The sequence below is a fragment of the Geotrypetes seraphini genome, chromosome 5 (genome assembly GCF_902459505.1).
Source record: "Geotrypetes seraphini chromosome 5, aGeoSer1.1, whole genome shotgun sequence".
Taxonomy (NCBI): domain Eukaryota; kingdom Metazoa; phylum Chordata; class Amphibia; order Gymnophiona; family Dermophiidae; genus Geotrypetes; species Geotrypetes seraphini.
Window position 1 is genome coordinate 162,165,646 of NC_047088.1, and position 27,206 is coordinate 162,192,851.

At 44.5% G+C, this 27,206-nt stretch overlaps 1 protein-coding gene across 8 annotated transcripts in view; it reads right to left on the reverse strand.

The window, feature by feature from the left end:
• Positions 1 to 27,206, reverse strand: part of KANSL1L (KAT8 regulatory NSL complex subunit 1 like) — a 321,832-nt gene that overhangs the window by 191,736 nt on the left and 102,890 nt on the right. For all 8 annotated transcript variants that reach the window (XR_004539416.1, XR_004539417.1, XM_033944251.1 and 5 more), the window contains exons 6-7: positions 16,567 to 16,771; positions 171 to 333 (exon numbers count right to left, since the gene is read on the reverse strand). Coding sequence is in view for 6 of the 8 variants with exons in the window: in XM_033944251.1 (XP_033800142.1) it covers positions 171 to 333; positions 16,567 to 16,771 (368 nt within the window). In the remaining 2 variants the exon portion in view is untranslated. The remainder of the gene's footprint in view (positions 1 to 170; positions 334 to 16,566; positions 16,772 to 27,206) is intronic.

Sequence of the window (27,206 nt, forward strand, 5' to 3'; positions counted from 1 at the left end):
AGTAAAACCACACACACTCCTCCAATACATGGGATAGGCACATGAGATCTCAGAGAGAAGAAATAATAGTTTCTGCGCATAGGCAGACTGGATGGGCCATTTGGCCTTTATCTGCCATCATGTTTCTATGTAAAATGTTTTGTTTTTTTTAAATTCCTGAATAGACTTACCTGAAGGCAGTGATAAGACTGGATGAAAAGAGGAGTCTACTTCCAGTATGTGTTGTCCCAGTGCCCTAGTCTTGCTTCTTTCACAGCTACTACATGTTGAAGAGGGCATTGTGAAAGGCAGCTGTCTACCACACTGTAGTAGGATGGCTTCAGATGACAGTGGCTACAAAGATATTTACAGAGTAAATTGGAAATGTTTTAAGAGGTCATATCGTTAAACTGAGGAAGAAAAGCTCAATGAAGAAATATTCAATGAAGAAATAATCTCCATGAAGAAATATTCTTTAGCAGGAGTATGGCAGATGTCTTACAACAAATATTAAAACCAATAAGTCATCCAACATACAATTATTTAAAATTTACTTATGGGCAATATTTCTCAAACATACAAAAGTGGATCACAATAAATAAATTAATTTCATAGATCTGAGATCTTACCACTGCATCATTGATCCCCTCAACTATATCACCTATACTTTTTAGCTTATGTATGGCACCTTTAGGACAAAAGCTTTATGAATCAGGATGCCATCTGTTCATCTATGCAGATGTTACAATGTACAGTATATTCCTTTTAAGGATGATCTTTAAGCAATTTTACCAAGTATTAAACAAGAAAAACCTATTAGAGACTTAGGCAGCAGAATTTAAACTAAAATTAAACAGAGATAAAACTAAATTTTAATTAAAGAGATGAATATACACGATGCTATATATTCTTTGACTTCCGAACTTAAAAATTTGGGACATGTCATGGATAACCTTTTAATTTTTGAGCCTCAGGAATAGGCTGTTCTCACAAAAAGGTTCTTACCTTGATATGATAATCTTCTTTCTTGTAAATAGTGTCATTCTGGATGGATGGATATTCAATCCAAATCTGCAACCTGTGCAGAAGGTATCAATCACAATTTTCAACTTCTTCTCTTTATCTAGTGTACTGTGCTGCTCCCTTCAGTTTGTACCAAAGCAGGCAATAGCCCCTATAAACAAACATAAGAACAAAGGGCATGGGAAAGTTACCCAAAAACACAGTTTTGCTCTGTTCTGCTCTGTAACATAGAAACATGATGACAGATAAAGGCCAAATGGCCCATCAAGTTGGTCCATCCACAGCAACCATTAACTCTTCCTCTCTCTCTAAGATATGCCATGTGCCTATTTCACACTTTCTTGAATTCAGAAAACAGTCTGTTTCCACCACCTCTTCCGGAAGACTGTTCCACGCATCCACCACCCTTTCTGAAAAAAAGTATTTTATCAGATTACTCCTGATACTATCACCTCTTAACTTCATTCTATGCCCTTTCATTCCAGAGCCACCTTTCAAATGAAAGAGACTCAACTCAACCTTTACGCTACGTAGGTATTTAAATGTCTCTATCATATCTCCCCTCTACTGCCTTTCTTCCAAAGTATATATATTGAGATCTTTAAGTGTGTTACCATATGTCTTATGATGAAGAAAATGCACCATTATAGTAGCCTTTCTCTGGATTGACATTTTTTTGAAGGTGTAATCTCCAGAATTGCACACAAAATATTCTAAATGAGGTTTCATGAGTCTTATACAGGAGCATCAATACCTCCTTTCCTACTGGCCATATTCTCCCTATGCACCCTAGCATCCTTCTTGCATTTGCCATTGTCTGTTCAGCCACCTTAAGATCATCACATGCTATCACTCCCAAGACCCACTCCTCTTTTGTCCACATAAGTTTTTCACCCCTTAAACTGTATCGTTCTCTCAGGTTTTTGCAGCCCAAATGCATGACCTTGCATTTCTTAGCATAAAATTTTAGCTGCCAAATTTCAGACCATTCTTCAAGCTTCGCTAGGTCTTTCTTCAAGTTACTCACACCATCCAAGGTGTCTACTCTATTGCAGATTTTGGAATCATCCGCAAAGAGGCAAATCTTACCCAACAGCCCTTCAGCAATATCGCTTATAAAAAAAAAGTTTAAAAGAACAGGCCCAAGAACAGAACCTTGAGGCACACCACTGGTAACATCCCTTTCCTCAGAGCGATCGCCATTGACCACTACCCTATATCTTCTTCCACTCAACCAGTTCTTGACCCAGCCCATCACTTTGGGGCCCATCCTGAGGGCACTCAGTTTATTTATTAGACATCTGTGTGGAACACTGTCACCACATCTAGTGCACATCCTCTATCCAATTCTCTGGTCACCCGGTCAAAGAAATTGATCAGATTTGTCTGACAAGACCTACCTCTAGTGAATCCATGTTGCCTCTGGTCCTGTAATCCATCAGATTGCAAAAACTTGACCATTCTCTGTTTTAATTCCATTAATTTGCTTACCACAGAAGTCAGACTTACCAGCCTATAATTCCTTACTTCTTCCTTACTTCCATGTTTGTGAAGAGGGACCACATCCATCCTTCTACAGTCCTCCGATAACACTCCCAACTCAAGAGAAGCATTGAAAAAGCCAATCAGCAAAGCGCCACCAAAATTTCCCTTAGTTCCTGCAGCACCATTGGACGTACACCATCTAGCCCCATCACTTTGCCTACCTTTAATTTAGCTAGCTCCTCACAAACACAATCCTTAGAAAATCGATCAGGATCTACCACTCCTCCATCCTATTTGCATTTGTATACTACGGTCCTGCTCCCGGAGCTTCAGCCATTAGCACAGAACAGAAATATTTGTTGAACAATTTAGTCTTTTCTTTATCAGCTGCTACATATTTCTTCCCTTCACCTTTGAGTTTCACAATGCCACTTTTGAACTTCTTTCTATCACTGATATATCTAAAAGATGTCTTGTCTCCCCGTTTTACCATTAGCATCTTTGTTTTTCTGACTACTCAACCAGACTCTTAACTTTCCAGTTATTTTTGCCTGTCTTCCTCTTTCTGCAATCTTTTGCAGTTTATGAAAGCTAACCTCTTATTCCATACCTTCTCAGCTACTGTTAATTAGCACTGTTAATAACAAAACCAACTAGAAAAACAATATATGAGGGAAAATATTAACAAGCAAAAACATTTATGGAGCTCTACATATCCTATCACCTCTTGTGTCCTTACATATGTGTTCATCCTCCTATAGTCAGACTGACATGAAAAATCTCATTCTGAGAACGGACATGCTTGTTTGAGACAGTAAACAGGCACCTTTGAAGACTGATAGGGTGGTGTTCCAGAATGACACACCTATTTACAACAAAGAAGATTATCAAAGTAAGAATCTAATCTTTCTTACTAATGCAATAAGTGTGTCATTCTGTATGGATGGGACGTACACCAAAGCAGTCCCTTGAATTTAGGGCGGGACAGATGAGCTTGCCTGTAGTACTGCAGACCCAGAAACAGCATCCAGCCGTGCTGCAACATCCATTCTGTAAAACTTAGTGAAAGTATGAAGACTGGACTAAGTAGCCACCCTACAAATCTCCTCAGATGTAATCTCCCGGGCTTCTGCCTAAGAAAAAATAACATTGCTTGTCAAATGAGCCCTCAATGATATTGGCGGCTGTTTTCCACAGGCAATATAGGTGGAAGAAATTACCATGCAGATCCATCTAGAGATAGTCACCTTAGACGCTGGCCTGCCCAGTCTGGCCAGCACAACTAGACTGTCAAAGAGCCAAATTTTGTTAGTGACTTTGAGATACCACAAAATCTCTCTTCGGACATCCAGCAACCACAGGACTTTTGTTCTATTTTTTTTTAATCCTGTGGACTGGAATGCAGGTAGACGGACTTGTTAATTTATGTGAAAAAATTAAAATACCTTTGACAAAAAGGACCGTGCGTAGGGAAACTCCTTTTTCTGTTAATCTAAGGAACAGTTCTCTGTAGGAAAACTACTGCAACTCTTACACTCTCCATGCGGATGTGATAGCAACCAAGAAAGCTGTCTAACAGAGACGGCTTCTGCAAAAGTTCATGCGGAGTGTTAGTCAATCCTTGTAGGACAATGTTCAGATTCCAGAATGGAAAGGGCTGTCGTAGCAGCGGACATAACTGAAGAACACCCTCAAAAACCAAGCTATATCCAGATAAGCCATACAGGCCCTGAAACAAGAGAGACCTGCTACTTGAACCTTGAGGGAGCTGACCGCCAGCTCCTTTTTGAGCCCATCCTGAAGAAAGACTAGGACCACTGAAATTGGAGCACTCAGGGGATATACATATATACTCTTGTTTAGCACTCCAGAGTTGAAACAACTGCCCAGCCTTAGCATATGCCAAGATTGTTAATGGCTTTTTGGCACTAAGGAGAGTAGCAGTATCCTCTGCGAGTAAACGCCTCAAGCTCAAGAGCCATGCATAAGACCAAAGCGATCCAGATCCTATAGAAGAACAGGCCCATGAGACAGAAGCTCTGGATGTACTGGCAATCTGAGACTCTGGATTCTCTGTAGACGGACTAAAACTGCATACCACAGCTGATGTAGTCAATCTAAGGCAACTACGACTACCCTCCATGGGTCTGCAATCCTGCGGATCACTCGACCTCTCAGGGGCCATGGAGGAAACATGCAAAATAGTTCCCTCTCCAGCCACCCCATGAAGCCACCAGCCCAAACTGCTGCAAGACAGTACTGTCCAGGGGAGCGGCATCTGAAGGGGATGACACTGCAGAAATCACCAAGACTCCAATAAAGGGCACATGTGCAATCTGGCCCAGGGAACTGCCTCCGAGGAGGCTGCCTTGGACCCCAGCACCTGCAGTTAATGCCAGGCCGTAGGGCATGAGAACAGTTCCTGACCGATGCCTGAGAAGTAGAAGGTGGAGCATCCAAATTGAGCTCTTTCCAAACATCAGCAATAAAAGGGTGGACAGAACCATGCATAAAAGGGCTGCGAATAGAAGGATCAGCACCAAACTCCTGACTCTCAGGGTAGCTGAGGAGACTAGTCCCAGCAAGGGTTATCAGCTCTATCCAATATCGAAGCAGTGTCAGAAGACAGAAGAGACATAATACCTGAATGGCAACCACTGCAATCGAGGTCTGCCACAGTCAGACGAGAGGGTTCCTGAACAGGAAGCTCCGTTACCTGTACAACAGGCTGAGAAAGATCCGATGCACCTGTGTCAAACGAGCAGGGTCTTAAGAATACTCTTTCCAGAGAAGCTGAATAAAATCTGGCGAAAAGTCATACCCAGCAAACATGGCATGGCTCTGTTGAGGCACACATGTCACATCAAAAAAGCCCCCAGACTTGGAATTCAAGCATTTTGAGTCAGACTCCAGAACTCTGGGTAAGAACTTCTAGGTGAAAATTTTTTCCGACTTCACAGACCTAGGCCAGCTCCCCAGCCCTATAGTACCCAGAGGAGGTGAAGTCTGAAGCTCCCGCCCCCTCCCTCAGCACGCTACGGCATGAGAGAGGATACCTTCCCTCATGAGACCCCCGAGGCACAGGACTAAGAAACTGGGCCTCAGACATAACAGGCCAAACTATAAAATGAATTCTACAGACTTCATTCTGATACAAAAATTACATGAACTATAAACAAGGATGCAGACAGCTGAGACAGCTGCTGTGGAAAATTCCAAAAACAAAACACTGGTCACAAAAATAAAATAAGTGACCACAGCAGGTCAACATGATCTGCGCTGAACAGATAGTTGCAGGGCTTAGGCTGGAAATAACTCATATGACCTAAGAACATAACAAGTAAAAGAAACTGATAACTACAATATCCAAGAAAGCAGAAGAAAGAAGGGCCACCGAGAAGGGAGTGGCCAATGTCCAAATGGCCTACGAAAAAGCACCAAAAACACCCCGTCATGGGAGATAGGGGAATTCATATACGACACCATCCAAAGTCTTGGAATGACCCAAAGATACCTGACATGGCAACCAATTAACCAATTAGAAATTTGAAAGTGTAAACAACCAATCAGACTAGCTATGTTTCCACCAATCAAAGTAACCATGTAATATCTTATAAAAGATCAAGGTTCATGTATCCAAGCCAGAGTGTAAGGGTCCTTATCAGACAAGCTAGCCTCTGAATTGACCTTTTCACTTGGCACTTTGATATATAATCATTTTTGATGCCTCATTTTGTAAACTGACCTTTTGCTTTATTAATCAAACATTCATTTGATGCAGCATAAGTGTTGTCATTATCAAAGGTACAGTAACGGTGAGCAGTCGCCTTTAGGCACACGGTCACTGACCTGACGCAATAAATGCACACATTCAATAAATTAGGGACTGGGGAGTCCATCCCAAACGATTAAGCAAATCGAGGGGTATTGAGGCAGAAATAAAACTTTGGAAAAAAAAATAGATTAAAATCCAAGATGACCACTGCCAGTGAATTCTCACCAAAAAAACAGCAAAAATAAACAAACCCAAAAATTAAAAAATAGTGATTTGGGGTCTGGGGAGGTGGAAAACTTGAACCCTACCCTCAGAAAATGTGAAAAATTACTTTAAAATCATTTTACAAGCCACCCCTGAAGTTCCCTTAGGAAATAAGGAGAAATTAGGTTCTTACCTGCTAATTTACTTTCTTTTAGCTTCTCCAGACCAGTATAGGTGAATCTTACAAGCGGGTATATATCTCATTATGACCAGCAGGTGGAGACTGAAACAAAACTGTGGAATAGTACATAAGAGGTACTTCCCCTATTCCTATCAGTCTGCCGAATAGCCAAGCAGAACTAGGAACTTGAAACAGAAATAAACAATACTCCGAACAGGAGTAATAACTAACATACCCAAATGCTGTTGGAAAATGCAGAGGAGAGATCCCAGAAAGAAAATGTCCTCATAGCTCACCAGCTAAGCCACAGCCGCTGTTCTTCAATTCTCCCTGGCCCTAAAAAAAATATTAGAACTCACAGAAAACCCAAAATCTGCCCACGCAACTGCCACAAGAAAACAACAATAGACAGGGTGGGGACCTATACTGGTCTGGAGAAGGTAAAAGAAAGTAAATTAGCAGGTAAGACCATAATTTTTCCTTCTTTAGCACTCTCCAGACCAGTATAGGTGAATCTTACAAGCAGGATGTACCAAAGCAGTCTCCATCATGGATAGGACCCCCGAAGGGTTGGCACCAGAACACACGCACCAAACACCCCGTCCCAACGGTAGTGTCTGACAAAGGAATACAAGGAAGACCACACAGCAGCCTTACAAATGTCCACTGGAGGAACTAGCGAAGACTCAGCCCAAGACACCGCCTGACCCCGAGTGAAATGAGCCTTGAGAAATTCCGGAACAGGCTTTTTCTGAAGAAGATACATGGACGCAATAGCCTCTTTGATCCAACATGCAATAGTAGCCTTGGAAGTGCCATCCCCTTTACAAGGACCCCCAAGAAGGACAAAGAGATGACTGATTTCCTGAACTCCTGGGTCCTCTGCACATAAGTGCAAAGAGCCTCATAGACATCTAGCTTGCACAACTTCTTCTGCTCAAAAGATCCCTTCCGGCTACCCAACACCGGGAGGACCACTGCCTGATTGACATGAAAAGGAGAAACTACCTTTGGCAAAAAGGAAGGAACAGGCCTCAACACTACCCGCTCCCAAGAAACTCCAAGAAGGGAGACCTACAAGAGAAAGCCTGCAGCTCTGAAACACATATAGCAGAAGAGACCGCCTTAAGAGTAAGGTTCTTCAACAAGCAGGCGCCCAAAGGCTCAAAAGGAGGGCGCACCAGCCCAGACAAGACCAAATTCAGATCCCAAAAGGGATTCAACGGCCGCACGGGAGGCTTGAGCAATTTGGACGCCTGCAAGAAGAAAGCGACATTAGGAATGGCAGTCAGCCGCTGACCTCGTAACAACCCATGAAAGGCCGACAAGGCCGCCAGCTGAACCCGGAGAGAAGACCAAGCCAGACCCCTGTCCAGCCCAGCCTGCAAGAATTCTAAGATGTTAGGCAGGGAAGCGCGAAAAGAGACCACTCCACACACCCCACACCAATCCTCAAAGATGTGCCAAACCCGCACATCAGCCTGAGATGTAGAAAATCTCCAGGACCGCAAGAGAGTGGAGATCACTTTATCTGAATACTCCTTCTTACCTAGGCATCCACTTTCAACAGCCAAGCCGTAAGACAAAAAGGACCCGGATTGAACATAGGAATAAGGCCCCCGAGTCAGCATATTGTGCGAAAGAGACAGAGGAAGAGGATCCAACACCAGATGCCACTCCAGATCCACATACCATGGACGGCGGGGCCAATCCAGATACACCAGGCCCAGTGATGAACAATACGGAGTACTCTGCCCACTAATGCCATGGAGGGAACACATACAACAGCCCTTCCATTGGCCATGGTTGAACCAGAGCATCTAGGGCCTTGGCCTGACCGTCTCTGCGATGACTGAAGAAGCAGGGTGTTTTGGCATTGACACTCGTGACCATCAGGTCCATCAGGGTCTGACCCCAAGACTGCACTATCAACTGAAAGGCCACGTGGCTTAGACACCACTCTCCGGATACAGCACATAACGACTGAGGAAGTCTGCCTGAACATTCTATGTGGGAGGCCGAGATGTCCTGAAGATGGGACTCTGCCCAGACCATGAGCAGAGCCGCCTCCTGTGCTACCTCTGTGCTCTTGGCACCCCTTTGACGACTGACATTGGCCACTGCCGTGGCACTGACCGACAGAACTCTGACTGACTTGCCTGACAAGAAGGAGCGGAAGGCTAACAGCGCCAGACAGACAGCTCTGGTTTCCAGCACATTGATCGACTAGGATGCCTCCTCCCTGGACCAGGTGCCCTGAGCTGAGTGACCTAGATACTGAGATCCCCAACCAAAGAGACTGGCATCTGTGAGAAGCACACTGTGGTTGATCCAGACTCACCCCTTGAACCAGATAAGAGTTCTGGAGCCACCAAAGAAGATGCAGCGCACCAAGCCTCTTAGAGGAACAGGGAGATCCAAATTGTGCCTCTGGGGCAACCACCTCTGAAGGAGAGCATACTGAAGAGGATGCATGTGGGCCCACGCCCACCTTACTACGTCTATGGAAGCCGCCATTGACCCCAAGACTTGGAGGAAATCCTGCGCCTGAGGACACTGGGACGCCATAAGCAGGCAAATCTGATATTGCAATTTGCTTATCCGGGCCTCCGGAAGGAAGATCTTCCTCAAGAAGGTGTCTAACAGAACCCCAAGGTACTCCAGACACTGAGATGGGACCAACAGACTCTTGGAAAGGTTGACCATCCATCCCAGTGACTGCAGAAACATCCGCCATCCAAGCCGTAACCCGGGTGGCTTTCCTGCAACAACTTCACCCGAATCAACCCGTTGTCCAGAAAGGGATGCACCAGAATGTCCTCTGTCCTCAAGGCCACCGCGACGACCACCATAACCTTGATGAACATTCAGGGAGCCGTGGCCAGGCCAAAAGGAAGCGCACAGAACTGAAAGTGCTGACCCAAGATCGCAAAGCAAAGGAAGAGCTGATAGGAGGCCCGAATTGGAACATGGAAGTAGGCCTCCGTCAGATCGAGAGAAGTCAGGAACTCCCCCAGCTGAACCACCAGCATGACAGACCGCAGTGTTTCCATGAGAAAAGAGGGAATTCTGAGAGCCCTGTTGACCCTTTTTAAATCTAAGATGTGCCGAAAGGTCCCCTCCTTCTTGGGCACCACAAAGTAAATTGAGTACCTGCCAGTGCCGCACTCCTGAGGGATACTGGAACAACTGCTTTGAGATCTAGCAAGCGTTGAAGGTTCTGGTGAAAGGCCTGCGTCTTCCATGCCGCCTGACACGGAGAGGCTAGAAAATGATCTGGCAGAGAGCAGGCAAACTCCAGAGCAGAACCATCCCGCACCACCTCCAGGATCCACTGATCGGACGTGATCTTGGCCCACTTGGGAAAAACTTGAACAGCCAGGCACCCACTGGAACCAAAGGGGGCGCCGGCAGAGTCATTGGGCAGGTGGGCAGTGGGGGAACCGGCAGAGGGATTCCCAGTCCCCGACAGGTCCCCCGAAAGGACTGCATGCGCTGATAAAAATGACCCCGGGAAAACCCTGAAGCCTGGAAAGTAACAAGCCACATGCCTGCAGGCAGTATTTGCGGGGCTCCCGCAGACGCTTTCGGGCAGTGCCACCTTGAGATGCCGGCAGGCGGGGCACCATAGAGTCTGTCAGAGTCTGAACCAATTTATCTAAATCCTCTTCAAAAAAAGACCCCTGAAAGGGAAATTTAGCAAACTTAGTTTTGGACGGGGCCTCTACCAACCAAGCGCGAAGCTACAAGGTACGTCGCGTAGCCACTCCAAAAGCCATAGACTTGGCAGACGTCCACACCAAGTCAGAGAGAGCATCCGAGAGGAATGAGGCAGCCATCTCAATCATTGCCACCTCCTGATCCACCAAGGACCATACATCAGACTCACAATCCAGGACACGCTCAGCCCACCGAAACACGGCGCGAGCCACCAGCCCCTCACAAATAGCCTCCTGGACCCCCCAAGACAGAGATATCAAAATTCTGTTTAAGAATGGTCTCCAATATTCGCTCCTCAGAGTCCCAGTAAGGCAGAACCACCCTCAACAGGCACGGTATGCTGCTTAGCAATCGCTGAGACTACCACATCCACCACTGGAGACTTCAAAGTAGCCCTATCCTCTTCCGGGTGGGATACAAACAACCCATGGTGCACACCAACCGAAAGGCACCTCCAGTGTATTCCACTGTGCCAGTACAAGATCCCGAACATCCTGATGCATAGGAAAAGAGCGGGAAGCAGCGCGGATCCTATTAAGAAGAGGGTCCCCTGGAAGCGGGGTCTCCGGTGGCGCTTCTTCAAAATGCAGCACTGAGGAGACCCGCTGAATCAGGTCTGGTAGCACATCCCTCTGAAAAAGGCACACCACAGACGCCTCTTCGCCAGAAGGCGGGAAACCCGCCGCCTCGTCACCATCGGCCATCACCTCGAGAGGATCCTGGAATTCCTCAAAATGGTCCAGGTCATCATCTAGGCCAACACGCTCCTCTGACCACTAATCTGCAACCCAAGCCACCTATGGGCGCTTGGACGAGGGAGGAAGAGGGGTCGTCAAATGAAAAAAGGGAGGCAAAGTCATAGGAAGTGCGGAGGGGACCCTCCCCACATACACGCATGTGGGACTTCCAGCCACCAGAAAATAGGCTCTGCACAAAGCAAAAATTAAATCAGGGAAAAAACCTCTGGGGATCTAATGGGACTCCCTGCCATAACAGGGGACCCAGCTGAAACCTGCCCCTGTTTTTCCAATACAGGGGGAAAGTTACCTGAGGATGCAGACAAAATGGAGGGGCCTGTCTGTTAAAATGGCGAAGATCCCACCAAAAATAACCCCTCCAGGGCATGTAGCGGCTGGGAAGCCTGAACTGTCCCAGCTGCTAAAGCAGGCATCAGCTGTTAACAAAAATCAGCTGAGAGGGAATCCCTCCAGGGGCGATGGGGGAAGACCAGGCTTCCCCACTGCTCCATGCCGACTTGTGAGGCACTAGGGCCGGGGAGCCCTGGACGCCTGCAGCCTCTGCTGACGGGGCTCCACACAACCGCACCAGCCAGAACAGCTGTTTCAGGCCGGCCGCAAGTACCTCACACATCTGAACCAAATTGTGCACCACTTCCCCTGAGAAGTGCTCAATTGGTCCATATGCGACTACCTGGACTACCTTTGAGCAAGTATCCGATTCGCAGGTCCTCAAACTCTGCCTGAAACTGAAATCCTGTAACTGCACCTTGGATCCATTCCCATCCTATCTATTTGAGAAAATACCCACACAAGCCATCTCCTCTCTCACCATACTCATAAATTCTGCCCTATCATCGGGCCTCTTCTCCCCTGAAATGGGACGCATTGCACTGACCCCCCTACTGAAGAAAGCTGACCTAGACCCCTCCTCCCCATCCAATTATCGCCCAATAGCAAACATTCCGCTCCTAACCAAATTGCTAGAGTCCATCGTCTCCTCCCAACTCTCAGCCTACCTGGAAAGATTCTCTGTCCTCCTACCCTATCAATACGGCTTCAGACCCAACTTCAGTACCGAAACCCTCCTGGCCTCCCTAATCTCAAAGATCCAACAATTTCACTCTCACAAAAAATTTGCCGTTCTCCTTCAATTCGACCTCTCTGCTGCCTTCGACGTTGTCCACCATGACATTCTAATCTTCCTACTCTCCGAGATCGGCATTAGTTCTACAGTCCTTGACTGGTTCTCGAACTTCTTACGTTCTCGCTCTTACACCGTCACCAAACATGGTTCCTCTTCCTCCCCATGGAAACCGATTTGTGGAGTCCCACAAGGCTCCCCCCTATCTCCCATCCTCTTCAACATTTATATGTCCTCCCTGAATCTTCTCCACCTATCCCCCCTAGAAACACTCTACACCTACGCCGACGATATCCTGGTCCTCATCGAGACCGACGCGAACCTCACCAATCTCGCAGCTAACATTTCTTCTTGCATAACCAAACTCCAATCCTGGGCTCACACTGTACAAATGAAACTGAACGAGTCCAAAACTAAACTACTTTGGCTTGGCCCTAAACTTGATCAATTACCCACTTCCATCCCACTGCCCACAGGCTCCTCTCTACAGCTGGAATTCTCTAGCAAAGTTCTGGGCATCACCATAGATTCATCATTATCCTTCAACGACCACCTCAACTCCCTGATAAAAAAATGCTTCTGCAGCCTTCACATGCTGAGGAAAGTGAGATCCTGCTTCCACCAAAAACACTTTGCCGTCCTCGTACAATCCATTATCCTCTCCAGATTGGATTATTGCAATTCCATTTACCTAAGCTTAACAAAGAAAAGCCTCCACAGACTCCAACTAATCCAGAACACCGCGGCCAAACTTATCTTCTCAAAAAGTAAATTTGACCATGTCACACCGCTCCTATCCAAACTCCACTGGCTTCCCGTTATTTCCAGGGTCTACTTTAAATGTGCCTGCCTAACCTTCAAGATCCTCCACGGTATCCTTCCTCCTTTTATCCCTCTATCCTGGAATTCCTCAAATCCAACCTCCACTAGATCCACTCAAAAATTAAAACTATCCTACCCCTCCTTAAAAGGCATCTCCCTTGTTGGTAAACTTGGCTCTTCCCTCCCTTTCAGAATCACTCAGCTTTGGAACAGTCTCCCCTCCCCTCTCCGCAATTTGAGCCCCCTTCTACCATTCCGTAAGCATCTGAAGACCTGGCTCTTCTCCAGAACGTAACCCCGTCCCGCTCCTGGCACTCTCACACCAACCTCTCTTCTCTCATACTTATATAATTCCACTGGAGTTCCGTTCCTTCCCTAACCATGTAAACCGTGTCGAGCTCCATCTGCGGAGATGATGCGGTATATAAACCCAAGATTTAGATTAGATTAGATTAAAAGTGCCGGTTAGTCAAAAAATACAGTAATTTACAGCATATTTAAATGAAAAGCAACCTTTCAGACTGGTACCTCAGGATTTTTTTTTTTTTTTACAAAACAGACTCCACTGGCTCTCAAAGCAGAATACTTTGAGCTATATTAGTGACAGGAAAAGAAACAAAGATGGGATAGTACGCCTGAAGCAATCGGACGTAACTTTGCGGAATCAGATTCTGAGAAGGCAGAACTACTAAACAAATACTTCTGTTCAGTGTTCACCCGCGAAGCGCCGGGAGCTGGTCCACAGCTGCAGACGGGAGATAACCAGAAAGACCCGTTTCAAGATTTTGTATTTATGCCCAGTAGCGTCTATGACGAACTATCAAGACTCAAAGTAAACAAAGCCATGGGACCGGATAACCTACACCCCAGAATGCTCAGGGAGTTAAGGGAAGTCCTGGCAGAACCATTATCTGTTCTTTTCAATCTTTCCCTAAGCTCAGGAAGGGTCCCCTTGGACTGGAAAACCGCCAACGTAATCCCACTCCACAAAAAGGGCTGCAGGACAGAGACAGCAAACTACAGACCAGTGAGTCTCACGTCTATAGTGTGTAAACTCATGGAAACACTGATCAAACAGAATCTTGACACAATCCTAGACGAAGAAAAACTGCGTGATCCACACCAACACGGATTCACCCAGGGTAGATCCTGCCAATCTAATCTGATTAGCTTTTTTGACTGGGTTACTAGACAACTGGACGCCGGAGAGTCACTGGACGTGGTATATTTGGACTTCAGTAAAGCATTTGATAGCGTCCCTCATCGAAGATTACTGAACAAGCTGAAATCGATAGGATTAGGAGACACTCTAACTACATGGGTTGGGGATTGGCTGAGCGGTAGACTTCAGAAGGTGGTGGTGAACGGTACCCCATCCGAAGCATCGGACGTGATCAGTGGAGTGCTGCAGGGCTCGGTCCTGGGCCCGATTCTATTTAACTTATTCATAAGAGATATGACGCAAGGACTTAGAGGAAGGGTATCACTGTTCGCCGACGCCGCCAAACTTTGCAACATAGTAGGCAAAAGCTTATTACCTGATAATATGACACACGACCTACTGTTGCTGGAACAATGGTCAATTACTTGGCATCTAGGTTTCAATGCTAAAAAATGCAAGATAATGCACCTGGGTAAGAGAAACCCGCGTAGAACTTATGTACTAAATGGTGAGACCTTGGTTAGGACCACGGCGGAACGCGACCTAGGGGTGATCATTAGTGAGGACATGAAGGTTGCCAATCAAGTGGAGAAGGCTTCCTCCAGGGCAAGCCAAATGATGGGGTGTATCCGCAGAGGTTTTGTCAGCAGGAGACCTGAAGTTATGATGCCGTTGTACAGAGCCATGGTGAGGCCTCACTTGGAGTACTGTGTTCAGTTTTGGAGACCACACTACCGAAAAGACGTGCTGAGGATCGAGTTGGTTCAGCGAACGGCCACCAGGATGGTCTTGGGGCTCAAGGATCTCACATATGAAGAAAGATTTAAAAAATTGCGGCTGTACTCACTTGAGGAAAGAAGAGAACGGGGTGATATGATTGAAACATATAAGTACATCACGGGACGCATCGAGTCAGAAGATGATATCTTCTGGCTCATGGGACCCTCGACCACCAGAGGGCATCCGCTGAAGATCAGGGGAGGGAAGTTTCATGGCGACTCCAGGAAGTACTTCTTCACCGAAAGAGTAGTGGATCATTGGAACAGACTCCCACTCCAGGTGATAAAGGCCAGCAGCGTGACGGATTTTAAGAGAAAATGGGATACTCACGTGGGATCTTTAAGGGAGTAAATTCAGGGGAGGGGATACTTGGAATGGGCAGACTTGGTGGGCTATAGCCCTTTTCTGCTGCTTTTTTCTATGTTTCTAATGCCTTGCTTGACTTAGGGGGCAAGCCTTACTGCTGAGGCACCTCTATAAAAAAAATGTTGGGGAGGTGGAGGACATGGGGGGAGGGTTTGACACCCCCGAGGTTGGATGGAACCCCAAATAGGGCCCACCCAAGCTCAATCTGGCACAAAAACGGGGACTAGGATCACTAAACAAATTCCAACAGTCCTACCAAGAGAGATGGGTACAGTTCTTCACAGCTGCTGAGACTGAAAGAAGACTGATAGGAATAGGGAAAGGTACCTCTTATGTACTATTCCACAGTTTTTTTCATGATGAGATATATAACTGCTTGTAAGATTCACCTATACCGGTCTGGAGAGTGCTAAAGAATAGAGGTTTACTCACAGTTATGCAGTACCAGACTGTCAGCAGCTTTAAACAGCATTAGAACGGAGGAAAAGGATTTTCTGCCTCAGAAACAGTTCCAAATGGACCAGACTTGAAATCTTTAGACTACCAGTCAGCCAGACATTGACTGTGACTTCCGCCCCTCCTTGGGGAAGGAAAAGCAGCCTGCACTTTGAAACCTGGGTGTTTCACTCCAGATGCACACAGCCTGAGCTTAAAACCAGTAACAAGGTCAGTAGGCAAGCAAACTCCCAGGGGAAGGAACCCCGAGTCTAAGGCAGGCTGGCTCCACAGATCGACTAGAGTTTCTCTGTGAAGCAGCAATCCACCTCCGCGGTCTGTAGCCTTTCCTCTGACAGACCACAAAAAAGGGGTCTCAAGACACTGAAGCCACCAAACAAAACTAGCTTTAAGCAAAAAAAAAATAAGAAAAGAAACAAAGCAACTGCAAAAGACTTCTGCATGGATTGCTTGCAGAAATTGAATCTGGATATGTTTCTAGCTCTCAGGCTAAGGGGAAGGAGCATGTGCTCCGATAAGAGTTGTATTTCTGCAACTCCCGCACTGTGGTTTGGGATTGAAACCTAACGTATGGAATCCAGAAGGGATGTAATAGAACATCTTTTGTATCTAAAGTCTTGCTGTTCCACAGCTATTAAATAAGCATACTGCATACTGGGATATGATCTCAATTATTAAAAAAATAAACGGATGCATGCTGAATGAAAATCTTCTTTGAATTACAATTCTTACCAGCTGATTTAAGCAACATGCAGAGTTGAGTCTGTAGAGCTTCCGCTTGTGGATACTCTGAAGTGGTCTGGTTCGGGCAGATGTACATGCACTACTCACAGCTGGGGACTTCATTCTCATTCTATCTTTCCGCCTTTTTTTAGTGTGCTGTTGGTCTGAGTTCCAGTGCCATGTAGAAGAGTTTTCATCTCTATTCTTTAAAGCACTGAAATGCCAAGAAAGCACAGGAAGGTTAAAAAAAATAAGTGAATCATTATTTATTTTAGGTATTTATATATCTCCTATCAAGATTATCTAAGAGGTTTAAATCAGGTACTCAAGCATTTTCCCCCTGCTTCAGAGCCAGCGGGGGAAGTTGTAATCAGCTACAATGGTGCAATCTAGCAATGTCCATGTTTCTGACCTCATGGTTGCCACATGATTAAAGGCCGAGCGCTGCACTGTGTGTGGATGAATACCTACAGGCAATGTTGCATATGCATATGTTGCATTTCATTAGTTCTGTTCTGGTTATTGCATAATTTAACAATTACAAAAATAATAACAAAATATAATTCAAAAAATTAGAAAAATGTTATTTAGCCAAGTGGTGAAAGTACCCACAGAAAACCATTTATTAAAAGTGAAGAAAAAGCCTCCACCATAAATAATATACATAAATAAAAACCAATGAGTTTTTTTAGCCGTTTTAATTCTTTATCATAGGCAAAAAAAATCTCCACAATTATCAAAAATGTAATTTTCAAAACCAGGAAACATCCCACTACTGTGCACAGGGAAAAAGAAAAAGAACAAGAGACCAAAAAATAGTACTTATCTTCACAGATGATACATTACTCAGTCCAATACATTGATGTTCCTGCTATAGCATACATAGCATTGAAGTGAAGATAAGAAGATCTAATTTCCAACATGGCTCTTGTTTCACCAAAAAGTGGCTGCAACAGGGAAAATTCCAAGACAAACTCCCGTTCTCTCCAGCTTTGTCCACGTCCTGGCTTCAAAATGGCACCCAAATTAAAGCTCTGTCTCTCATGACATCATTTTTGATAATTGTGGAGTTTTTGCCTATGATACAGAATTAGAATGGCTAAAAAACTCATTGGGTTGCGGTCTGTATATTATTTATGGTTGAGGCTTTTTCTCCACTTTAAGCAAATGGTTTTCAGTGGGTACTTCCACCACTTGGCTAATAACATTTTTCTAGTTTTTTGAATTATAATTTAACAATTGCCTTTAATTTCTGATTCACCCTCATATAATAAAGAAATCTGTCATCACCGAATTCTGTATTCGGTTCAGCAGGGCTGGCTCCATTTATGGACTAGCTGAGGCATTGGCACAGAGCACCAGTGATAAAGGGTGCCAAAATCCCATTCTGGTATATCTTTAAAAATCCTAAAGGGATAGATGCCAAACTGGGATTTTGACACCTGAACCTCTGCCTCACCTGGTTCAGCAAGGGGTGGGGGAACTTTAGATAGGAGATATCGATCACAGGTGTTGGGTGGGGAGAAATGAAGGAAGAGATACCGCACCACAGTCCTTAAGCCAGACCTGCTGTTCAGCCAGCTTTTCCATATTAGTATTTATGAGGTAACCACTGTTAGACTTCATTAATGTAATTAGCGCCTACAGAATTATAATTGGCTTGTATTTGCTGCCATTACAGTATAATCTCGTTATAACGGACTTCAAGGGACCTGGGAAAACGGTCCGTTATATCCAGAGTACGTTATATTCAGAATTGCATTTTTTAAAAACTTTATTCAGGGCAACTTGAAACAATGTAAATCAATGAACAACAATCACAACACAAGCATATCAGCAACATCAAGAACAAAACTCAGCAAAAAATTGATATGGCACGAAATGATTGCAAACCAAAACACTGTACTGGAAAGAAAAATACTCTTATTTTTTTTCTGGGCTGCATTTTGATACTATATCACCGGCATGCCATGTGCCTTGTAAGTGAAGCCTGCATGTCTGTTATAGCTGAATAAAACTACAGCTAAAAGTGGCTCTGGGGACCAAAACAGTTGTCCATTATATCCGAAAGTCTGTTATATGCGAGTCCACTATATCCAATTTTCTGTATGTTTATAATGGCACTCGGCCAGGACTAGTGGACTTTGTCCGCTATAGGCAAGGTTCCGTTATAAACGAGTCTGTTATAACAAGATTATACTGTATATTCTAGTGGTATATGCTCTAGCCCAGTAGTCTCCATCCTTTTTCACGTAAAGGGTCACAGTGTGAATAGATGAGGGCCACAAAAAATTTCAAGCTTATATATACTACTAATTTTGAAAACCGCCTTGACTTGTTTGTTCATACTGGATATTAAACATTAAAAATGAATACCAATATTGATTCTACAATACTTCAAGGATATACAGTACAGGTCTCCCTCCATGTTTATGGGTTTGGCACATGTGTCTTCAATTATTCATGAGTATTTTGCAGTCATAAAATGCTGTAAGTTAACTTTTGTAAAAAGTTGAGTATGCGTCGAGTTTTTGAATGTTGCTCTGTCTCCAAACAAAGCAGCCTCATTCACGCAGTTTCATCTCGCCCAGGACAAGGGTTGACTGCACCCCACTCCCTAGTGACATCATCCTGGGGTGCCAATAGAAAAAGTCCAACACCGGAAAAGTGTGAGACTCCATTTAGTTTCAGCATGGTCAGGTAAAGGCCAGCATTAGAGAAGTGTGTGACTTAGTTTTGCTGTAGCTACATCAGAGGGGCCAGTTATTACCAAAACAATCTCCTATGCCTGGAACGCACCATGGTTCCTACCCTCTCATAGAGCCTTAAAACAAAATTGTAGGAGGTTAGAAAAGAAATGGAAAAAAAATCCCATTTGGATATAGATAAATTAAACTGGAGATCTGCAATTAGAAAATATAACTTTGAACTTAGGAAAGCGAGAAAAACCTATTATGGATGTAAAATAGCTGAGTCCAATAATCAGAGTAGTATTCTTTTCAAACTCTGGCGTTCTTTAACTAATTTTGACTCAAAGTCTGAGCAATCATTATCTCCTGCTAATGTTTTAAGACAAAATTTATCTTATTAGGCAGTCTTTTCCTGTAGGAAATACTGGATATTTCTCTTCTTATTCTAAAAATCCCACACTGGAGATACCAGTTGATCGCTATTGGTGCTCTTTTGATTCAGTTTCTGAATACCAAGTCTCCAAATTGTGTGAAAAGTTGAGAAAGTGTAAATGTTCACTGGATCCTTTTCCATCTTACCTTTTTCTTAATATTCCTTCACAGGCAATATCATGGTTGACCATCTTACTAAATTACTCATTGGAAAATGGATACTTTACGCAATCTACGGGGCAAATAACACTCCTGCCCCTCCTGAAAAAAATCAGATCTAGATCCTACTATCCCTTCTCATTATTGACCAATTGCTAATATATCATTGTTGACAAAGTTGCTAGAATCAATTGTAGCTGGTCAACTCACCATTTACCTGGAGAAATTTTCACTACTTCAACCTTTTCAACATGGATTTCGTTCTAATTTTAATACTAAAACTTTATTGATTTCTCTTTTTTCTAAAATCCAACAATTGCGACTACAAAATAAATGCTCAATTTTGCTCCAGTTTGATTTGTCTGCAGCGTTTGATGTAGTGCATCATGATATTCTGCTTCAATTACTTTCAGATATCTGACTTAATCAGATTGTCCTTGTTTGGTTCTCTAAATTTTTATTGTCTCGTTCTTATTCAGTCAATATTTCTAACTCCTGGCAGCCTCCTTGCGGGGTTCCCCAGGGCTCTCCACTTTCCCCAATTTTGTTCAATCTTTATATGACTACTTTGAACACATATAAGTTGTCAGCTTGGGAAACGCTCTTTACCTATGCGGATGATATCTTTTTGACTGATTGAGATTGATTTAAATATTACCAATTTAACTTTTAAAATAAACCATTGTATTTCCAAACTTCAAGCCTGGGCTATGTCTGTCCAGATGAAGCTAAATGCAGCCAAAACTAAACTTTTGTGGTAAGGCCCAAAACTGGATTATCTCCCTCCCACTGTACTTATGGACTCTGCAGCCTCTTTACAAATTGAGCTCTCTTCCAAGATTTTGGGAATACTTTTTGACTCTTCCCTTACCTTTAAGGAACAGATAAACTCTCTGGTTAAGAAATGTTTTTTTAAATTATGAATGCTGAGGAAGGTAGATCTCTTTTTCATCAACATCACTTTTCTGTTCTGGTCCAATCAATTGTACTTTCTCGGCTAGATTATTGTAATGCTATTTATCTTGGCATCACAAGGATCTGTCTTCAAAGACTACAATTGATTCAGAATACCGGTGCGAAGTTGATTTATGGAAAAAGCAAATTCGACCATGTGACTCCCTTGCTTTTAAGCCTTCATTGGCTCCCAGTTTATCTCAGAATTCAATTTAAATGTATATTTATTATTTTTACAATTTTTATTCCTCTTGTTCCTCTTCTATGGAACGTTTATAGATTTTCATATGTGAGAGGTACTCAACAATTTAAACTTTCCCTCCCTTCCAAGAAAGGAATTAAAGGAATCAAGAATTTCAGCCTCTCTTTGGCTTTTAAATTCTCCCAATTATGGAATGATCTTCCTTTGATTTTGAGTTATCTTAGTTCCTTCCAATCTTTTCGTAAATCCTTGAAAACTTTTCTATTTGCTAAACACTTTGAAAATTAATTTCCATGTATTTTAGTATTTTTTTTAAATTAATTTGTTAACCATGCCGAGCTTCCCATGGTTGAAGACCCGGTATATAAGGCTATGTTTTAGTTTAGTTTAGAGGGGGGGAAAAATACTGCTTCGGGTCAGTTTGTTGAGAATTCTCCAAGGCATAACTGAGCGTGGTTGAACTCAGGACAGAGCCGAATCCACCTCCCCCCCCCTCCCCCTGAGAGAAAAGGAGACGTGTGTGACTGAGTTTTGCTGCAGCTATACCAGAGATACCGTATGAAGTCCAGGGGCATTGTCCAATACTAGCCTTCTCCCTGGGGCCTAAATTTCACATACTATTCAATTCTTGGTAAGGCTGCTTTGTTTGAAGACAAAGAGAGCGGCATTCTAAAGGGCAGCACATACTATGCATTTATTTAGCAGACTAACCTTTTTATAAAATTTAACTTCACCATATCTGGTACTGCCTCTCCTTCAGGTCAGGTCTCTCTCCATATTTGCAGTATGGTTACAAAGCATAAGGCTCCTAGTACTACCAAAAATGCTCCCGAAAGGGGGAAAAATAGTGAAGACCTTACCATAAAAGGTTGAATTATTGGACATGCTTCACAGAACGAAGTCAATCTCTGCAGTTGCTTGGCATTATGGCATCAATGAATCTACCGTTATATAGATAAAGAAGAAGGAAAAGCCAATCTGTGAAGCCGTTGCTGCAGCTACACTAGTGGGTGCAAAGATATTACATGTTGTGTGAGAAAACAATATCTCTTGTGTGGAAACTGCAACATTTATGTGGGAGCAGGATTGCTATAAGAAGAGAATTCCTGTATACTGTGTTAAGAGGAAAGACAGTTTCTGTGTGATAATTTGAAGAAAAGAGAAGGGAATTGCTGCTATCTATGGACTTTCAGGCCTGTAAAGGATAGTTTGATAAATTCTGGCACAGGGATGGCCTACAAAATGTGAAAGTGACAGGAGAAGCAGCATCTGCCAACCAAGAGGCAGATTGTCCTGCCACCTATAAGGAAATTATTGAAGAGAAGAAATATGAACCTGATCAGGCATTCAATGCTGATGAAACTGCTCTATTTGGAAGAGAATACTACAGAGGACTTTCATTAGCAAAGAGGATAAGTGAGCATCAGGCTTCAAGGCTGCAAAGGATAGACTAACCATGCTGCTTTTGCAAATATGGTAGGCCATATGATAAAGCTTACACAAGTTTCAAGTTTTATTAAAATTTGATATTCCGTTTATCAGGCTTCTAAGTGGCATACATAAAAATATAAAAATCAGTGCGACTAAGACAGTGTTTTTCAACCTTTTCAATCCAAGTACCCCCTAAGCCTAACAAATACCAACCGAGTACCCCCACCTAAACTCTGCCCTTGATTCCACACCAATAATAATAATACTAACTGTAATGCAATTTTTTCCATCCATTTTTATATACACACAATATAATCTTATTAATACATAATGGTAATCACAAAATTTTTTTAAAAACACAAAGCACACTGTACACTCAGAAAATGTTAATTATCATTTATATTTGGGGGGGTTTCAAAGATGTCAAGGCAGACGACTTTAAAATATGCAATGTCACCTCAGCAAAATTTGTTGTCTAGTGAGTCTCTGGTTGCATTTCTTTTGCATGCTTCCTCTCCTCCAGACCTCAATTCCATTCCTCAACTCTCTCATCCTTATATTCCCCATGTATCTCTACCTCACTCCTCTCTATGCCCAATTTTCATCTTCCTTTCCTCATGTGCACCATCTCTTTCCTTTTCACTCACACTCAGGCCCAACAATTGTCTCTTTCTATTCTCCTCTCTCCCTCCTATGTCCCAAGTTAGTGCCCCCTTTCTCCCTCCCTCCTTCCTATGTTCCTCCCTCATATGTCCCCCTCACTGCCTTCCAGCCTTTGTCCCACCCACTTCCTCCCTCCCCAAAGCCTGCCTGCCCCCAAGCTGACCTGCCGCCAATTCCTCCTTCCCCCAGTCTGCCGCCGCCACCCGCCCGCTCCATTTAATTACCTCCCGCTGCAACTCCAGGAAGGTCCAGCAATTGCACGCTGCCAGCCCACAAGCCTCCCCCCTCCGACGTCAATTCAGACGTCAGAGAGAAGGTCCGGACCAGCCAAATAGCGATTGGCTGACCCAGACCTTCTCTATAACATCAGAATTGACATCGGGGGGCGGGGGGGGGGGGAGGCTTGTGGGCCGGTGGCATAAAATCGTTGCACACGCCTGGCCCTTCCCTTCCTGGAGTTCCTGGATTCTTTGTTCTGTATTTCTTGTTTTGTATTGGAAAACTTCAATAAAACTTGCTTGAACAACAAAAAAAAGTAGGTATATAAATTTATCATTATTATTATTATACTGCCTTTTTGTAATTACACAACCACACTCATTTGCGTACATACATGTACTTAGTTTGTACCTAGGTCAATGTAGGATTAAGTGACTTGCCCAGGGTCGCAAGGAGCAGCCCTGGGACAAACTCTGTGGACAAGGGCAGCAGCTCTACCACTAGGCCACTCTTCACCCTTATTAACCTTCCTCTAAACATACTTACACAAGGTTAGGTTTTCTAACCTCTTAAAACAGCCAACTCCTTTTCTTCGCTCAAGGCCTCTGGAAGAATATTCCACCACAACAAGGCCTGAACCGAAAAACAAAGACTGTTACTAGTGCTGTGAAGTCTGTCGTGGAATCAGAAGCAATCTTGGGAGGAGTGGATTCTGTGAAAATATACTAACAGGTGTTATCCAGGGACAGCAGACATTGTCACATGTGGGTAATGTCATCCATGGAGCCTGGTACGGACAGTGTAAAAGTGTACTGTCACTTTAAGCTTTAGAAAGCTTTAAGATTGCCTGCACCGCGCATGAGCAAGTGCCTTCCCGCCCGATGCTGGCTCCTGATCAACATGGAGAGCCTAAACCATCTTCAGCAGGAAAAAAGGAACGGTGTGCAAGGAAATCCCAGTCTCCGAGATACAGAGGAACATTGCAAGAAAAAGCCTGGAGTCTGGAGACACAGCTCGCTGACAGAACAGCGATCAGAAAAACCATCTGGAAGAGTGTCAAGGCCAAGAGGGAAAAATTCTGAAAGGGCTCAAAGAATAGTTGGATAGACTATACAACACCAGGGTGAGGTCCCAGAAAAGGAATGGTAGATAAAATTGGTAATCCAATGCGAAGAGCCCCTGTCAGAATCTGGCAATGTCAGGGCAAGACGCCACAGATGAAGGATGACCCAGGGCATGAAAACAAGAGAGCCCTGCTACTTGGACCCAAAGGGACACTGCAGAGGCCTTGATCAAGACTAGCTTGGAAAAAGGCCAGTACCACCACCAAATGTGGAGCGGAATACGGCTCCACTTAGTCTTGAGTGCACCAATGCTGGAAAGGCTTCCACACCATAGAGGAAACAGATGCAGTTAGATAAGACTGCCAAAGACCACATCAGAAGAGCGCTTGTGGTCTAAAGCTGCATGCTCAAGAGCCATGCTGTAAGAGTAAAACGACCTAGGTCTCCCCCACAGACTGAACCCTGTGAAAGTAGGTCAGGATGGACACTCCACTGAAGGTCTTGACCCTAGCGAAGGCGCATCATATCTGTGTACCACAGCCAGCAAGGCCAGTCTGGAGCCACCAGAATAAAACAGCCAAGAGGGTCTGCGATCCGCTGACATATCCGGGAAGAAAAAAATACAGGAGAATTTCCTGAGGCCATGGTTGCACAAGTGTCGAAGCTAGTGCTGCCCGATTCACTTTGAGTGAATCGATTCGAATCAATTTAAAACAATTCCCCCCTCGCCCCCTAAAGCAGGAGGGGCAGCGCTGCTCTTGCTGGCCGGCCGCTGCCGCACCTGCTTTAGAGGGTGAGGGGAGAGGGTCAGTTGGGAAGTGCTGATGTCCGGCTTCCCCCCTGGCCTCCCCGCACAGTTTACCTTATAGGAGCAGCCTGCATAGAAGATCGCAGTGCTAGCGATCTTTGCAAACTGCTTCAGAGCTGTTTCCTCCGCCGCAATCCTACCTCTGATGTCAGAGGAGGGGCGGGACCACGGCAGAGGAAACAGCTCCGAAGCAGTTTACAAAGATCACTAGCACCGCGATCTTCTCTGCAGGCTGCTCCTATAAGGTAAACGGTGCGGGGAGGTTGGGGGGGAAGCTGGATACACCGGTGGGAGGCCAAGGGTCAACACACAGGCCTTCCGGGGGGGGGGGGGGAAGCAGTCCTTTGGGGGAGGGGTTGGGGGTTGACAGGCAGGCAGGCCTTCGGGGGTGATGCAGTTCTTCAAGGGGGGGGACATGCCTTCAGTGATGGTAGCACAGGCCTTCAGGGGGACAGGCAGGCCTTCAAGGGGGGACAGGCCTTCAAGGGGGGGACAGGCATAAGAACATAAGAACATAAGAAGCGCCATCTCCGGATCAGACCTTCGGTCCATCAAGTCCGGCGATCCGCACACGCGGAGGCCCTGCCAGGTATACACCTGGTTTATTTTATAGCCAACCATACTTTATATGCCTCTCTCAAGGAGATATGCATCTAGTTTGCTTTTGAAGCCTAGGACTGTCGATTCTGCAATAATCTCCCCTGGGAGAGTATTCCAGATGCCAACCACTCTCTGTGTGAAGCAGAACTTTCTGACATTAGTCCTGAACTTGTCCCCCCTTAGCTTCATTTCATGTCCTCTTGTCCGTGTCAAATTGGACAATGTAAATAATCTTCTCTGCTCTATTTTGTCGATTCCTTTCAGTATTTTGAAGGTCTCGATCATATCCCCACGCAGTCTCCTTTTCTCAAGGGAGAACAATCCCAGTGTTTTAAGTCGATCCTCATATACCAGTTTCTCCATACCCTTCACTAGTTTGGTTGCTCGTCTCTGCACCCTCTCCAGCAGTTTTATATCCTTCTTTAGGTAGGGAGACCAATGTTGGACGCAGTATTCCAAGTGGGGTCTGACCATTGCCCTATAAAGCGGCATTATAACTTTCTCCGATCTACTCGAGATTCCTTTCTTTATCATGCCCAACATTCTATTTGCCTTCTTTGCCGCTGCCGCGCATTGTGCTGACGGCTTCAGGGTCCTATCTATCAGTACACCCAGATCCCTTTCTTGTACACTTTTTCCCAGACTTGCACCTGACATTCTGTACTCATATTCCTTATTCTTACTGCCTAAATGCATTACCTTGCATTTCTCCACGTTGAACTTCATCTGCCATTTCTCCGCCCATTTTTCTAACCGACACAAATCGCTCTGGAGTTCCTCACTATCCTCCTGCGATCTGATTGCCCGGCAGAGTTTTGTGTCATCTGCAAACTTGATGATCTCACTGGATGTTCCGTTTTCCAAGTCATTGATATAAATATTAAAAAGGATCGGTCCAAGTACTGAGCCCTGGGGTACACCACTAGTCACTATCTCCCAGTCGGAGAACTTCCCATTAATGCCCACTCTCTGCTTCCTGTTATCCAGCCATTTGCCTATCCATCTTTGTATATCTCCCTCTATGCCATGGCTTTGTAGTTTCCTGAGAAGTCTTTCGTGTGGAACTTTGTCGAACGCTTTCTGGAAGTCCAAGTATATTATGTCCACCGGCTTTCCACTATCAATTTGCTCGTTCACGGTCTCAAAGAATTGGAGTAAATTCGTCAAACACGATTTCCCTTTCCTGAATCCATGTTGACTGGGTTTCATCAAGTCGTGTGTGTCCAAGTGCTGAACTATGCTATCCTTGATCAGTGATTCAATCATCTTGCCTGGGACAGACGTAAGACTCACAGGTCTATAATTGCCCGGTTCTCCTCTTGATCCTTTTTTGAAAATTGGCGTGACGTTCGCTTTCTTCCAGTCGTCTGGTATCTGACCAGTTCTGATTGACAGGTTTGCAAGTTTTTGCAATAACTCTCCGATTT